General features: G+C 43.9%; 1 protein-coding gene across 1 annotated transcript in view; it reads left to right on the forward strand.

Annotated features, from left to right (window-relative positions):
- LOC117357233 (NACHT, LRR and PYD domains-containing protein 3-like) overlaps positions 1 to 17,160 on the forward strand; it is a 104,148-nt gene that overhangs the window by 56,689 nt on the left and 30,299 nt on the right. Inside the window, exons 9-11 of the mRNA XM_033937605.1 lie at positions 562 to 732; positions 6,040 to 6,198; positions 11,320 to 11,367. Of these exons, the coding sequence (XP_033793496.1) occupies positions 562 to 732; positions 6,040 to 6,198; positions 11,320 to 11,367 (378 nt within the window). The remainder of the gene's footprint in view (positions 1 to 561; positions 733 to 6,039; positions 6,199 to 11,319; positions 11,368 to 17,160) is intronic.

The raw sequence follows: 17,160 nt of genomic DNA on the forward strand, positions 1-17,160 counted from the left end.
TCATATTTTTTGGAGTGGGTAATAATTTTTATTGCTGTATTTTGTATAATTTGTAGCCTTCTTATTTCTTTCTGAGTTATGCCATGATGCAATGTATTGCAGTAATCCAGCCTGGAAATAACCAAAGAATGAATTAGAATATTAAGAGTTTTTGGTTTTAAGACTATCTCAAAGAGTATCTCGAGCTCTGGGAGGAAAAATACTGTAGAGCTGGCAGTCAAGCTAGTTTTAAGAAAGGTTTGGACAAGTTCCTGGAGGAAAAGTCCATAGTCTGTTACTGAGAAAGACACAGGGGAAGCCACTGCTTGCCCTGTATTGGTAGCATGGAATATTGCTACACCTTGGGTTTTGTGGTACTAGTGACCTGGATTGGCCACCGTGAGAACAGGCTACTGGGCTTGATGGACCATTGGTCTGACCCAGTAAGGCTATTCTTATCTTCTTATGCATTATTGAAATAGAAAGAGAATATAGGCAGAGACTAGATAGAACCAGAGGTCTTCTTCAATCATTATATTCAACATTTCACTTCATTACATCTGCTTTTTTCATGTCTTACAGTATCATGAGTAATGGACTGACTAAGCAATGCATGACCCATCTCCATACCGCTGTTGCCAAGTGCCAAGCTTTGCGCGTGTTGGACCTAGATAACAACAGACTGGACGATGAAGGCATGGAAAAGATTTGTCCATTACTCGCAAGCTCTGACTGCAAGCTGAAAACTCTTGTGTAAGAAACTGGCTTTTCTTCCATGTGTACTTTTTAACATATTTATACTCTATAGATGCGATGCTGTAGATCTGTTCAGTGCTACAGTATAAGGATCACATACAAAGAGGAAAGGTGACCACAAGTCACTTCAGTCTATGTATTAACATATTAAAGTTGGAGAGAGGTTTTGATGGACTAAATCTCTGAAGAACAACACCAAAAATGAGGATCCAGGAGACAATAGGATATATTAAAGGCTTTACCTTATAGTAGAGAGTTGCGCGGGGACAAAAATCCCGCCCGTCCCCGCCAGGATCCTCTCCGTCCCCCCCCCATCCCCACAAGGAATTACCTTCATCCCCGCCCGTCCCCATAAAAAGCAGCAATTACTTCTGACAGGATCATCAATTCCAGTTTCTTTTGTGTTTGCGCTGCTATTTTCCTTGTGGAATCTCTTTGGTGGAACCCTTTTTTTGTTTTCTGTTCAGGCAATTAACTTATAAACCCCCTCTTTTACTAAGGCTGACGTGTCCATTATATTATATGGACGAACCCTGCTTCCAAAGCCTTCCATCCCCGTGGGAGTCCCGTTGGCTAGAGGGGGGTCCCCGTGGGAGTCCCGTGGGTCAGAGGGGGGTCCCCTTGGGAGTCCCATGAGCTAGGGGGGATTCCCGCTGGACCCACGCAGGAACCGCGGGATTCCCGCGATCCCCATTCCCGTGCAGACCTCTACCTTATAGATGCAAAATGCCTAACATGGCCATGTTTCAAAAACTCTTCAGGGGGGCGTAACAAATCTTTCACACATAGAATTTTAAGTATCAGTATTTAACCAGGCAGGCTAAGACAGTTTGTCGGATGCCATAGTTGATTTCTATGTACCAGCACGCATGTTCAGCCTGTCGGTAAGAGCATATGTCCTCAAAAGAGACTCTTCCATACTATACACCAGTATGCCACCAACGTTTTGAAGCCGCGGCACACTAAACACAGTGCCGCGACTGGAGGGCATCCGGAAATGAGCAGATGTCAGTGCATGCATAGATGCTTTCCAGCCGCGGCCCTGAGCCTCCTATTACTGTCGGTGTGGGGGGATACTGAAGAAGGAGAGGTGCAGAGAGGAGGAGAGGCACTGGCATTGGCTGACTACCTACAGAATGTACCTCTTGCCATGAGAGGCGGTATGTCCTGTAAGCAGTCAGCTGGCGCCGGCATCTCACAGCACAGGCACATAGTTTGCGATACACTACTATACACTATCACGGCTACCCTTGCATGAAGAATAGAGCAACCTGCGTGGAAGAATTTCTTTTGAGAACACATGCTCTTACCAACAGGCTGATCATTCATGTTGGTACATTGAGATCAGTTATAACAATGGTTCCCAACCCTGTCCTGGAGGACCACCAGGCTAGTCGGGTTTTCAGGCTAGCCCTAATGAATATTCATGAGAGAGATCTGCATAGAACGGAGGTGCCAGGCATGCAAATCTGCTCCATGCATATTCATTAGGGCTATCCTGAAAACCCGACTTGCCAGGTGCTCCTCCTAGACAGGGTTGGGTACCACCTAGTTGTAACAAAGTAAATGACGGCAAATAAAGACCCGCATAGTCCATCCAGTCTGTCCAACAGTCACATTCATTATCAAGGCAATGCTGACCAACAATCCAGTATTTTACTTGCTAAGATGCCTTCCCCTCCCCCTGAGATATGCAAGACCTGTACTCGGATGGTATGAATGTGGTATAAAATACACCTATTTGCTCCTGATCCATCCTTGCCATTTTCAGGGCTCAGACCATAAAACAGTCTGCCCTGCACTAGCATTACTTCCCAGCTACTAATGTGTCATCAAAACCTACTCCAGACCATCCTGACCCGTCTTGTAACATACGGGACATAACCGTGGAAATCCGTCTGGCTGATGGAGTTGCCATCAAAACTAACTCCAGCCCATCCTGATCTGTCTTGCCATATATGGGACGCAGACCGTAGAAGTCCGTCCGACATTGGCTTCAATTCCACACTGGTGCAGTTGCCATCGAAGCCCACTCCAGCCTATCCAAGCCGTCTTGTCATTGGTGGGACACCGCCCATAAAAGTCCTCCCAGCACTGTCCTCATGTTCCAAATTACTGGAGTTTCCATCACAGCCCTCTCCAGCCCATCCTAAACCAAATTGCCATATGCAGGATACAGACCATGCAAGTCTGCCCAGTGCTGGTCTTATTTCTTCACAGGTGGAGTAACCATCTAAGCAAATTCTATACATAACACTCCTAATAAAGAATTTTTAAAACATAGTCAATGTTGGGCATTTTGCATCTACAAGATAATAAATTATTTTACACATCCTGTTGTCTACCCTGGATCCACTTTTTTGGTGGTGGTCTTCTGGTGTTGATCTCTAACTCTTGGGTGTATATGATCACCATAATACTATATAGTTGGCCTAAAGTTAGGCGCCACTTGGACAGCTAACATTTGATACTGAAACGGAAATTAAAGCACCAAATCTGGGGTGAAACAGCAGGTAGGCACCTAAGGTTTTAGTGCCAGGAGCTGCGCTGAACGACCCGCGTTGCTCCCGGCGCTCATAAGAACTCTATGGCCCGGATTCTGTATAGGACGGCCCAGGAGAGGCGTCCTATATAGAATCGGGCCTACACTAAACCCCGATTCTGTAGCCGGCGTCCATGTTACAGACGCCAGTTACAGAATCAGGTTAGAGTAGACATGGCTGCTACACTTATCGCGGCATGGGATCTCCCTGCCGCGATAAGTATAGTGGCCGCCTGTCCGATTGCCGGCAGGAAGGTGCTCAACCCCTCCTGCCGGAAGATGCCCCCACTCCCCCCGACACTATCGATTGCCGGCAGGAGGGTGCCCAAACCCTCCTGCCAGAAGATGCCCCCCCCGATACTACCGATCACCGGCAGGAGGGTGCCCAATCCCTCTTGCCAGAAGACGCCCCCTCCGCGCTAACAGCCCCCAAACCTCCCCCCCCCACCAAACTAACCTTTAATTGTTGGCATTTTGCTGGCCTACATTGTAAGCGTCTCTTCCTCTACTAGGGAGATGCTTAGGGCCGCCTAGGTTCGCCTAAGGCCCTTAGGCGAGCTTAGGCGTCTTGTGGGCCTCCCTAGGCTCCCGGAGGCGCCTTCAATATAGGCGTCCTGCCTGGGGAGCATTTTTTTTAAAAACGTGCATCCCGATTGGCTGATTAGACAGCTGTAGGACGTCTACAGCTGCCTAAAATCGGGACGCACTTTGTAGAATCAGGGCCTATGAGCTTCGGGAGCAGCACAGGCCATTCAGCGTGGCTTCCCGTGCTAAAACCGCTAGTGCGGTTTAGTAGAAGAGGGGGTTAGACACTGTTCTATAATTTGGTGCCTAAATGTTCTAGTGTGTAACTGCAAAGGGAGTGTTCACATGGGAGGGACGCGGGTGGGTCATGGGCATTTTCACTATTTAAGGGCACTAAGGGTCAGATTCTATAAACAGTGCTGAGCGGCAGTTGTCAATCAAAAATATGGCATTGTTTATAGAATCACGCCAAGCAGCACCTAAGCAGGCTTAGGCGTTTCTAGGTGTCCTAGAGGCCAGCTTTTCATTTGCCTAATTTGGCGGCACCTATGTCGGATTCCTAACGAAGCCAAGTCAACCGTGCCTATTCTCCGCCCATAACCATGTCTACTTTTTAACATAGGCATCCTTAGGGGTGGGAGGGCGTCTCCATTTGGGCGTTGCTTTGTGTCCTAAGAGTTTGGCTCCGAGTTTTTTAATTGCTAATTTTTTTTTTTTTGATTGGCTGAAACCCAGCCTGGTCAATTACCACACCGATTAAGCCAATTAAAAAATAAATATTAGGCACAGATCCCAAACTTAGGCATCACTAGATGACTGTAATTAGGGTGCCATTTATAAAATCTGGCCCTAAGGGGTCCTTTTATCAAGCCGCGCTAGTGGGGTTAGCACGTCGGACATTTCATCACGCGCTAACCCCCGCGGCCGGCTAAAAAAACTAATGCCTGCTCAATGCAGGCGTTAGCGGCTAGCGCGGCAGGCGGTTTAAAGCGCGATATTATACGCGTTAAACCCCCTACCGTAGCTTGATAAAGGGACCCCTAAAAGTTCATTGACCCTCCTTCACTGCATCTTTTTCTTCCTCCCTCCCTCTCACTCTCGGAATGATTTCAACTGTCCTTTGAATATTCTTTTCATATTCTATCTTAATTTAATTTTTTTTAAACTATGAACTGCCCTGTGATATGTAAAGGCGGTATAGTGAATCGAAATAAACCAAAATACTATCAGTTAAGTGCAAAAGTGTTTTATTTAGTCATGTCTATTTACAACTGCCATAGAGCAAATGTAAGTAGTTGTGTCTGAATTTAGGTGCCTAATTGATAGCTTAGATTAATATTCCATAACAAATTAGGTACACAATTTTGCCTGTATAGAATATAAGTTCAGTGCAGTGTCTCTCAAACTGTGTGCCCCGAAAAGACTACAGGTGTGGCACAAAAGATTCCAGAATTTTACTTTATTTTTTAAATTTCCTTTATAAAGTATACAGTATACTAGAATAGATGACATGTATGTCGTGTTCGCAAGAGTCTGTCAATATTATGAGCGTCTGTTTGCGTAAGGATACAATAACCCAGACAAGCATCATTCTATGATGTGACTGGTCTTTGAAAACTAATGGCAAGTAATTTTAGTTTTATTTTTTTATGCAGTAGTTATTCTAACTTGAGCAAAAAAAGCAATGAAGGCTTTGTTACCATTTGTATCTTCTTATCTTTACAAACTTGGATTTTTAGCTCTGACAGAAATTAAATTTAAAAAAAAAGAACGACTGCAGATGGTGGATGATGAGATGCATGTTTGCTTGTCGACTGTTGAGCCGTGTTTTTAGTTAATTTGCACTCAAATCCATCGCATGGATTAGCAATTCTATTCTATCTGGTTTAGTTTCACTGTTGTTTCAGGTACCCATATATAGCTTAAAGAATTTTAAATAAATAACTCTCAAATTAAATTTTTTGTTGGCTTTGCAATTTTATAATTTCAATTATAATGTACCACGAAAAAACATTTGCTCCATTTAGTGTGCCAGAGCAAAAAAGTTTGAGAGACACTGGTTTAGTGCCTAGATTTTGGGTGCCTCACTTTTAGTGCCTTTTATAAAATTGCCTCAGTGCCACTGTGTTAGAGTGAGAAGTAGGAATAGTATAGATCATAAGTTTTATTCTGTCCTCAGATTATCCTGCCATTGCATTAAGATAACTTTCTCTTATTCTGCCTTTTTATTATTTTAGGCTGTCGCGCAATAATCTCACAGATGCTTGCCTGGGATCTCTTGCCTGTGCTCTTAGCCAAAATACCACCTTAAAGCTCCTAAATCTGAGGGCCAATCATCTCACAAGCCAGTCTTTGCCTACGCTTGAGTCAATGTGGACAAACTCTCTCTGCATATAGTAAGTATCTTTTACACGAAGAGTGCCTTTAAAAGGAAGGGAGCCTGGTCGGTGACTTGATGAGAAATGCCCTGATCTGAGTCTGCTTTAGGAGGAAAACCAAAGGATAGGAACCCAGAGCCTCTGTGCCAGAGCATGCAGCAATATGATCTTAGCTCTGGGGCCAGCCTAAAGTTCCTTCTTGTATAAAAGCCTAAGACCAGTTAACACCAGGACATTGATAAAGAACTTTATCATTGTCCTGGTGTTAATGCTACAGCAGAATAATGCATCAGATGTTCCTTACATATTAAAAGCTGAAATGAATAAGTGAGTTTTCAGGCGTTTCCTGAAACCAATACAATTGATCAATAACCTAAGCTCCTTTCAAAGCCAAAAGAGAAAGCTCAAAAGCCTCTTAGCTATGTGGATGCTGGCACTGAATATCAACCAGAATCCACATAACTATTTAAAAAGGTATACGGAGCCCTGGGAGTCTCCTTCAGGCTCATGATAACGCCCTCCCTTTTCCCTTCCCCCTCCTCCCAGTCCATGCCATTCAGGACCACTTCATCCCGGAAAGTACCCCAACCCCTAACCCTTCTCAGTCTGGGTAGGCCCCCATAGGCCTACCTTAGTATCCTGGTAGTCCATTGGGGGTGATGGGGGTAGGAGCAGGAGTGAATCCCACTCACGCCTAAAGAAAATGCCTGCTGTGGCTTGGAGTCCCTCCATTTCTTATGCAACACCATTGGCTTCCTGTTAAATTCTAAGTTCAATTCAAATTTCTTGTTCTTGCTCATAAGGCTATTCATGCTGGTTGCCCTCATTCAGCATCTCGTCACTCTTTACTCTTCTTCCCATCTCCTTCACACATGTGATACCTTATGTTTACACAGTCTTCCATCTTCAGTGGCTGGTCTCAAGAGTACAAGACATTCATCCTTTTTCTTTATAGCACCTATATTGTAGAACCAGTTACCTACCCCCTTACATTCAATTGGAAGTGTTGCATCCGGAATTCAAGACTGCCCTAAAAACATATTTTTTCAGTCAAGCCTTCGATGGTGCCTAGATATTGACTTTTGGGCAAACAGTGTAGCTATATGCCTGCAATGTTTTATACATTTAAATTGTGTCTTTGCTCTCCTATCAAACTGATGGTGTTCCCCTCTTTATCAATGAGATTTTTATTGTAAACTGTCTTGTTTTTGAACTCAAAAAAGGCGGTCTATCAAGTGCAATGAGCATAGACATACTTGTGTAGTACCATGAGGCTGCTGTAAGAGTTCACAGCAGCTATTTTCTTCAGACAGCCAAAAGAGGCCTAACCGGACTGGAGGTAGGGTTGGAGGTTGGGGGAATGTTCTGGTGGGGCGTAAGGAGAGAGATGCTCTGAATGTCACAGGCTGGGGTAAAGAAAAGAGGGAGTTTTTGAGGGCTAGGAAAGGACTCTCAGAGCTCCATGTATCTTTCAAATAGTTATATGGGTCCCAGACGATATTCAGCTGGGATCTTCATAACTGTCTTATAAGCTCCAGCAGCCTGCCCGACTTACTGTAAATTAGCCCCAGGTATTCAGTGTTGGGGCCCGGACCTGGCCAAGAGCTGAATATCTGGGGCTAATTCTGTCTGCAGCTGTCAGCATTTTTTTTTTTTTTTTAACCCTGACCACCACAGGCTGAATATTTCCCCCACATGAATCAGTGTTCCCCCAATATTCAGACAGTGGCTGTCAATGTGTTTTTAAATGCTAATCATCACCTGCTAAATTATCCACTGATATTCAGCGAGGGGCATGTCCTGGCATCAGCACTGAATATCAGTGGATAATTTGGGGTGGCCTGGCTGCCGCCTGGGCCATATAAACTTTTTTCTTTCTTTCTCTAAATGCACAACTCCCTCCCCTCAGTCCCCCTGATTCCCCTTCCAACCCCCAAAATGCCCCTTGCCCCTTCCTCCATCCTGTGTCATACTCTCTCCCAACCCCTAGCCAGGCCCCTCAAACCCCCAAGGTCTGGTAGCCCCCCCCCCCCCCGGGCCTGTTACAACTTCTCAGAGCAACTCATGGTGTGCCCCTATCCCTGAAGACCCCCATTGGATCACCAGTAAGATAGGTAGGCCTGGTGAACCTACCAGATCTTGGTGCATGGAGGGCCCTGGCAGGGGTGAGGGTGGGTGTAACATGGGTTGGGGGAGGGGACATCATGGAGGTTGGGAGGAAGTTGTGCATTTAAAAAATAAATACTTATGTGGGCCCTAGTCCGATATTCAGTCAGAGTCCACATAAGATAAGTGATTAATTTAGGACAGCTTTCCAGCTGTCCTAAATTCACCCATCTTATGCATAACCTAGCTGAATATTGCTGAAGCCTGCATAAGCCCTTCCCCCCCCTGAACCCCTGCCGGACTGGCCCCTTCTTTACCTATAAGGTCTTGTTTTGGGTGTTTGGGACTTGGGTGATTTTTGGGTTGGGAATGTGTTGTAAGGTGTCACAACCGCCCTCCGGCCACAGCTGGTCTGAGTGGCACGTGATAGGGGTTATCATGCACCTCTAGGGGTCACACAGGTTTTAGGAGACTACTGAGTACTGATGTTTAACCATTAAGACACCACACACCATCTGTAACTGAAATATGAACTATACTTTATTATAACTTAGTTCAAAAAGGTATTTGGCTTTTCCAAGCCTCAAAAGAAAGTTCAAACAGAACTGTTCAAAAGACAAAAATCAGAATACAGTTCACAGTGTCAGAATGGTCCCAATCAAAGGAAATTTCAGCATCAGTTCATACTTGCAACAAATAAAAGAAAAACATTTGGAAACAGTTCTTGGGTTTCTCTGTGCCTCAGAGTCTTCCCTCCAGGTCAGATGTTCTTTAAGCCACATGTAGGGCAGGCAGGAAGTGCACACAGGTAGAATCTTTGCAAAAGAGTTCTGTTCTCACCCTGAGTTCAAACATATAAATCAAAGTGAGTTAGAGCAGGAAAGAAAATTTTAAAAAACTTATTTTCAGAGCTGTGCTGGGCTAATCAGCACAGCTTCCGAGCTTCTGCACTAGCCAGTCTCTTACACAATCCCAGAGAAAAAAAAACACATGAAAAATAAAACTTTTAATCGTTCCTCCTAGAACCTGGGTATCACACAATACTGTGTAGCAAAGAGTTCCTTATTATAAAAAAAGAAACTCAAAAAGTCTCTAGCACTGGTCTTCAGCAAGAGGCAAAACCACTCCACTTTTTTAACAAGGTCAGCATTTCATAATAATCTCACTTTCCTTAGCTCCAACAGCCCTCTATGGCTTGTTGGTCTGCATTTGCCTGTTTTAGGTCTATGGCTTATGGCAATTCTCCTGCTACCTGACCCTCAGCCCTGGCTTCTCCCTGGCCATGTGGCTTGACTATTTCCTCAGTCTGGACTGATTTCTTTTCCTGTCCTAGGACACCTCCTCCTCCTCTCTTAGCAGTGCAGCTAGAATTTAATAGGCAAGTGCCCCACTCCCAACAACCAGGTGAAGGAGTTCCAGGGCACTCTGCAGCTGCCTGCTTCCTGATTAAAACTAATTACTTTCAGTTCCATGTGTATTGCACTTCAGACCCATCTGTTCTCTTGCTCCCTCTGGTGCTTCTGGAGAAAACAACACCAATTTCAGGATTTTCTCTACACTGGCATGTCTCTAACAGCCACATCCGGCTCTGCTACTTTAGGGACACTCCTAGTAGGTATAACCTGCATTCCACAAAGGATAGACGTAGTTAGTGGCACAGTGTTCTCCCCAGAAATTTTTTCCAGCCGGGTGGCATGAAAAAGTAGCCGGGTGGGGCAGGACGGGGAAATTTGGTGGTGGGGAAAATTAAGGGCTCCTCTTACTAAGCTGCAATAGCGTTTTTAGCGCATGCAGAATTGCCGCGCTACACAGCTAGAACTAACACTAGCTCAATGCTGGCGTTAGCGTTTAGCGCGTGCGGCAATTCTGCGCGAGATAAGCGCACGGTAAAACCGCTATCGCAACTTAGTAAAAGGAGCCCTAAATATGTACTATTTATATTAGTTAATTATTATTAGTTATTTTCCAATGCTCAATATGACTGCCTTTCTTAAGGTTTGACATTTGTTCCATAATATTTTTATTTTTATTTTAAATGTTTATTGGTTTTCAAACAAAGTAAACAAAACAGTGAACACAAAAAAGTATACCTTCAATACTGGTACAAGATCAAAGTAACTAGCAAGCGATATATGCATACACCACAACAGGAGCCCCAAGCCGCCGCTGCCATCGGATAACAGGCCCCAAAGCCGCCGCCGCCACCCCAAGCTCTCCTTGCTTCGGGCCGACCAGCATTCCTCACCCCGACATCAATTCTGCCGTCGGAGAGGAAGTTCCGGCCCAGCCAGGCAGCGATTGACTGGCCAGAACTTCCTCTCCGACAGCAGAATTGACGTCGGGGAGAAGAAGGCTGATCGGCCTAAGATCGCAATCGACCTATTGGGAGAAATGCTGCCGGGTCCTGCCTTCGTGGAAACAGAAAGTAGGCAGGACCGGGCAGCAAGAACAGCAAATTGTAAGCTTCACTGACCTGTCTCCCGCCTTAGCCCGCAGCAAATGCATGCTCCGGAGCTCTAACATGTGCATGCCGGCTTCCCTTCTCTTCTCTTCCCCTCCCTCCTGGATATAACTTCCGGATTTGGAGGGAAGAGAAGGGAAGCTGGCATGCACACGTTAGAGTCCTGGAGCATAAGTTCTCCAAGCCGTTTTTTTTTTTATGTTGAGCAGTGGCGGCAGCAGCAGAATTCACATCGGATGATAGCCAGGCGGTCATCTAAATTAGCCGGGCGGAGCGCCCGGCTAAAAGGCCCTAGTGGCAGTCTGGGCGATTAAATTGCTAAATGTAGGCCTTTTTTTTTTTTTTTTTTGAGAATGGACATTTCCCTGCTGCCTACTTTCTGCGCCTAGGGACTTAGGCCAATAGGGTACTTAGACGTTTCTTTTGATTATGCCCCTCTGTGTGTTTTGATACTAAGTTATGATAGTATTCTATACTGGAATCTAGAATTACCCCTTCTTTGTCTAGAAAACATGTTTAGCAAATAGGACACTTTATGAGAAATAATTGAATTCTTTTTATGACCTATATAGCACCGATGAAAATGATATCCCTGATGCATTAAAGGAAAAATTTTGTTGGTAAGTAAATTCATTTATGGTGATATATCTTGTGTGCACATATAGCAGCCTCTGAGAGCTCAATATTCAGCCAGTGGCCATCAGCATTTTGCTGACCACCACGACATTATACCTGGAAATTCAGTGCCAGGTAATGTGTTGTCTCTAGTATTGAATTTTCAGGTATACAGAACTGGCGAAAACATAGCCAGTTAACTCCGCCCCTCCCCCTTTTACTAAGCCACAGTAGAGGTTTCTACTGCAGCCCAGAGTGCTAAATGCTCCAACACTTCTCTGATGTTATGAGCGTCGGAGCAGCATCAGAGCATTTAGCGCTTCAGGCCGTGATAGAAACCTTTACCGCGGCTTTGTTAAAGAGGACCCAAGTGCGGTATTCAGCACTTAACTAGCTATGAAGAACCATATGAAGATAGGACTGCATTTTATGTGTTCCTGTTTATACAGTTATCTTAACTAGCTAAGTACTGACTCCACCTCCGGAATATCCACAAAATAGACGGTTTCAACTTGGGAGCTAACGAAGTATTTTCAGTAGCACTGTCTGGTAAAGTGCCACTGAAAATGCACAGTTAGCCCTGGACAGGCGATTTAAATGGCTCGAAGCCTCTCCTGACCATTGAAATCATTTTGACCATCAGTCCCTGGGTGTCTTTGTAATGCTTTTTTGAAGAACTGCAAGAAACTGAAACAGCTAAGCTAACCTGGGGATACAAGGAGATTCAGGGACACAGAGGAATCCAAAGAGGCAAGAGTGAACTTAGATTCCAAAGGGCTAGCTGAGAGTCAAGGAGAAATAGAGAGCCAACTAAGTTTACCTCATTCATTGTACTTATGTTTATATTTGGTCTTTTTACTACTGTTATGCTGTTAACAAAATTGTAAGATTTATGTTGACTTGTACTTGCATGTACCTTGGGTAAATCTCTTCATAAAGGCAGTTAATAAATCCGAATAAATAAATAACTGCTAACAGGATCCAGCCAAGAAGACACACAGAGCCAGAGGAGAGTCAGGGGAGCCTGAGGGGCCTAGACTCTTAAGAGAGTGGAAAAAGGGAATAGAGGCAGGGCGCTAACATACTATTCAGGATAGTGTGGGACTACCTTTCTTCTCAACTCTTTTCTGCTGATAACTCTAACCAGAGGATACAGAAACATAGAAACATGATGGCAGATAAAGGCCAAATGGCTCATCCAGTCTGCTCATCCACAAAATCCGCTATTTCCTCCTCTCCCTAAGAGATCCCACATGCCCGTCCCATTCTATCTTGAATTCAGATGCAGTCTTCATTTCCACCAGCTCCTCTGGGAGACTATTCCACGTATCTATCACCCTTTCTGTAAAGAAGTATTTTGTTGTATTACTCCTGAGCCTATCACCTCATAACTTCATCCTGTGCCCACTCCTTCCGGAGTTTTCCTTCATTTGAAAACGATTCACCTCCTGTACATTAACGCCATGGAAATATTTAAACGTCTCTATCATATCCCGTCTCTCCCATGTTTCTTCCAGAGTATACATATTAAATTTTCTAAGTTTTTCCCCATATGATTTATGACAAAGACCACTAATCAATTTTGTAGCAGCTTCTGGACCGATTCCATCCTATTTATATCTTCTTGAAGGTGCGGTCTCCAAAATTGCACACAGTATTCCAAATGGGGCCTCACCAGAGACTTATACAACAGCACTATCGCCTCCCTTTTTCCACTGGCCATTCCTCTCCTTATGCACCCAAGCTTTCAACTTAATTCTTCAGTACCACAGGCTAACTTAAAGGTCACAGCAAAAGCGCATGCTCAAGCAGTAATACTTTCTGGACTTTACAAATACTGTTAGGTGTTGCACATCTAGATATGTAGAATACCCAAGGAGAAGCAGTGAGTCCTAGGCTTTATTACTATTAAGATTTTTAAAAAAAGTTTAAGTTAGGAACCATAGCAGCCACAAACTCTTTCCACCCAATATTCAATGTTATTTAACCACTCAGGAATGGCCCCTGGCTGGTTAAATAGCACTTAAGCAGCTAAGTGCTTTCAGTGCAAGATACCAGTTAGTGCCAATATTGACCTGCATAAATAACAGCAGGCCTATCTTTGGCTGCTATAACTTAGCCGGACAGATGATGAATATTGGCTTAAGCAGCTATGTTAAAAGTGGCAAAAAATAGACCGAAAATTCAATGCTGGTCGCCGGATATGGCCTGGCATTGAATTTATGGGGTTGCTGCTAACCGCAGGAGTCTGCCTGGCTAACTCCCGTGGTCCGAATATCAGCCCCTTTATAATTGCGACCAGGAAACACAGAGCATTCCAAGAAGAATTTCCATAATAGCAGTCACTAGATGTTTCTGATTTAGATGCACTGTTCAGATGTCCGTGCTCTGTTCATGCTTTACCTGAATCAGTATGATGCCTGCATGGGACATATGCTGACAGGACAGCAGTGACCTCTGGTTTACTCATATTCAGAATGATGGGAGCAGTTAAGTTTATTTCCTCAGAAATAATATCAAGTCAGAACAGAACAAGGTGTGAGAAACAATTCTTGAGCACAAGTAATATTTGGTTTTTTATTTATTTGAAAACATAGAAACATGATGACAGATAAAGGCTTAATGGCCCATCCAGTTTGCCCATCCACAGCATCCACTATCTCCTTCACTCCCTATGAGATCCCACGTGCCTACCCCACACTTTCTTGAATTCAGACACAGTCTCTGTCTCCACTACCTCTTCCGGGCGATTATTTCATGCATCTGCACCCTTTCTATAAAAAAGTATTTCCTTAGCTTACTCCTGAGTGTGGTGCAGTGGTTAGAGTTACAGTCGCAGAACCTTGAGGTTATGGGTTCAAACCCTGTGCTGCTCCTTGTGACCCTGGGCAAGACACCTAATCTTCCACTGCCCCAGGTACATACATTATGAGACCAATGTATGTAAACCACTTTGAATGTGGTTGTGTAACTACAAAAAAGGTGGTAAACAAGTCCCTGTCCCTTAACCTCATTGTATGCCCTCTCACTTTGGAGTTTTCTCTCAAATGAAAGAGACTTTCCTCATGTGCATTTATGCTACATAGGGATTTAAATGTCTCTATCATATCTCCCCTCTTCCACCTTTCCTCCATTGTTTGTTTTTAATTTTATGCAGATTTTTTTCCACCTTTGTTTTTGATATATTTGAAGTTGCTGGAGCCTTGCCGTTCCACACAATAAATGATGGCTAAAAGTTTCAGAGTATTAGAATGCGGTCAGGTGTGATATTTCAATTTGTTTATCATAGTTGTTACACAAATATTTTAAAAGAAAGGCCAGACATTCATTTTTTGTCTTTAAAAATTTTCCACCCGACATTCAGCCGGCGTCAGTCAGCGTTTTATTAAGCACTGATAATCACCTGCTAAATTATGCACTGATATTTAGTGCTGGGCATGTCCAGGCACCTGCACTGAATATTAGTTCATAAATCTGGTCAGACAGGCCACCTGGAGCTTATGTGGGCCAAGTTGATATTCAGTCAGGGCCACATTGGAGTTAATCAACCCTGACTAAACATCTGGTTTTTAAAGCAAAAAAACAAAAAACAAAACAGAGCTCCGGAGTCCCAAACCCCTCACCCACAGGAGAATGAATCCTTCCATTCTACCTTCCTTTTCCCCATCAGAAATCCCCCCTCTCCCCTCTGATTTGGGTGCATCAGTCGGGTTTAGATAGCCTGCAGATGAGAATTTTATGGTTTATATGGGCCAATAAAGGCCCACGGGTGGAAACACAGGTACTTGTCTGAGTAACGGAGATGAGGGGGGGGGGGGGTGGCTGTCCCTAATGTGGTAAATACTATCAGACTGCTCAAATGCGGGCTCTTATAGAGTGGCGGGCTCAGGAATATAAACAATGGGTGGATATTGAACAGGAGAAAGCTAGAAGGATACCCCTATTGCATTCCCTTGGATTCTTGAGGTCAATACGGTACAGGGGAGTGTTACATCAGTACAGGCCACTGAGGGTATAGAGAGAGATTAGGGGGCTCCTCTTGGAGGGTAGAAAGCACTCCTGGTTTACTCCATTGAGCTATAACCCTGAGTTTGCCCCAGGTAGAGAGGAGGGGGTGTTTGCTAAGGGCCTGGTATGTGTGGAGCAGTTTTGGGATGCCCCTGGGTGGGGGGAGGAGATTTGGCTTTTCCATGAACTTCAAGATAAGTATAAACTGCTTCCCCCCTCCCACCCCCCTCCCCGACCTGTTTCCTTATCTACAAGTTAAACACTACATATAATCCTATGGTTTTCTTAGAGAATTGGTGGAGGGTAAGACTCACTTTGAATTATTAGTGGGTCCCAAACTGCAGAAGGGGGCAATTTTGGCCCTCTACAAATGCGTAAATGCAAGACGGGGAAACCCAGTTGCCCTACATGCAGGCATGGGAGATGGACCTAGGATGGGGATAACTGGCCTGGAATGGGAAAGAGTCTGGTTGTATGTTGCATCTATGAGGATTGGCAGCCCCTCTGATGGAAATGGATATAAGGTTCTCCTGAGATGGTATTATACACCTGTATTACTCTCAAGGATGGGGAAAGGAGGTGAGGGGTACTGTTGGAGGAGGCGTGATATGGAAGGGTCACATAAACATATGTGGTATGATTGCCTGTGGGTGTAGGTCTATTGGACTTTTGTTTTTGCGATGGTGTCACAGATCATGGGGGAAAGGTGTGCGGGCCTCATGGGAGGTGGCGCTCTTTCATGTATTTGATCCTAATACGGATGATGAGAAGTGAGCTTTTGTTAACTGATTTTTATGGCTGCTAGATTGGTTCTGGCTTCTTGTTGGAAGCGGCTGGAGCAGCCAGACTGGTGATTAGTGGTAGACAAGTTACACCACTGGTATGCCATGTATAAAATTACAGCTTCTAAACATGGTACATTGCATTTGGAGGAAGTTTGGATTGTGGGGACTCAATTGACTGATTCAAGTGCACTACAGCTCTCCTTGGCAATATTTGGTTTTGTACTTTAGAGAGTTATAGAAATTATTAGTCTTGGTTCTTTTTTTTAATATCTTTATTCATTTTTTAAAGAAACTAAAACAGTGCTTATAGGAATTCATACAAAAACAGTTATAAAAACAGCACTGATATTTTATAGAATTTTTCCACCTAAAATTATTTTCTCCCCCTCCCTCCCCCTATTACAACACACACATGAAAACCAAATAATATTACTTGCATATTCCCACATCACAATCCCAAAATCATATCATAATCACCCCCCCTCCCTGGATGTGCAGTTATAGCTAGCAGGATAAGGTGTATATATTCAAAAGTGTATATTCATTCATTACAAAACTTCCCTAAATTCCTTATATTGCCCTGATTGTATTGCCTGTATTCGTTCTAATTTATATGTTTGACATAAACTATAATTTAATCTTTCCCAATCTTTCTAGTTTTTGTTTACATTTATTGGGCTTTTAGGCATTATTAGCATTCTAAACATTACTATATCTCTTAAAGTCGTAGTAGGTTCTGACTTGTTTAGTTTAGTAGGTTTGGGGGGAGGGGATTCTGGATTTGGTGGAGTATAATGTTTTCATTTCCATTATAGTAACTGTGATAGGTGCATTGAAGAGCTCCCATGCACCTGTCATGTGGTTGCTGAATTGTTATGTGTTTTGCTGAAGCATTTATTAATAGACTTATTTAGTTAAAAAAATAAAATACTTTTAGCTCAAAAAGCACATGAGATGTTTGACAAAGGAAACTACAGTTCTCTTTTTTCTATTAACACACATTTC

This window comes from Geotrypetes seraphini, chromosome 3, assembly GCF_902459505.1.
Source record: "Geotrypetes seraphini chromosome 3, aGeoSer1.1, whole genome shotgun sequence".
In the NCBI taxonomy this organism is placed as follows: Eukaryota; Metazoa; Chordata; class Amphibia; order Gymnophiona; family Dermophiidae; genus Geotrypetes; species Geotrypetes seraphini.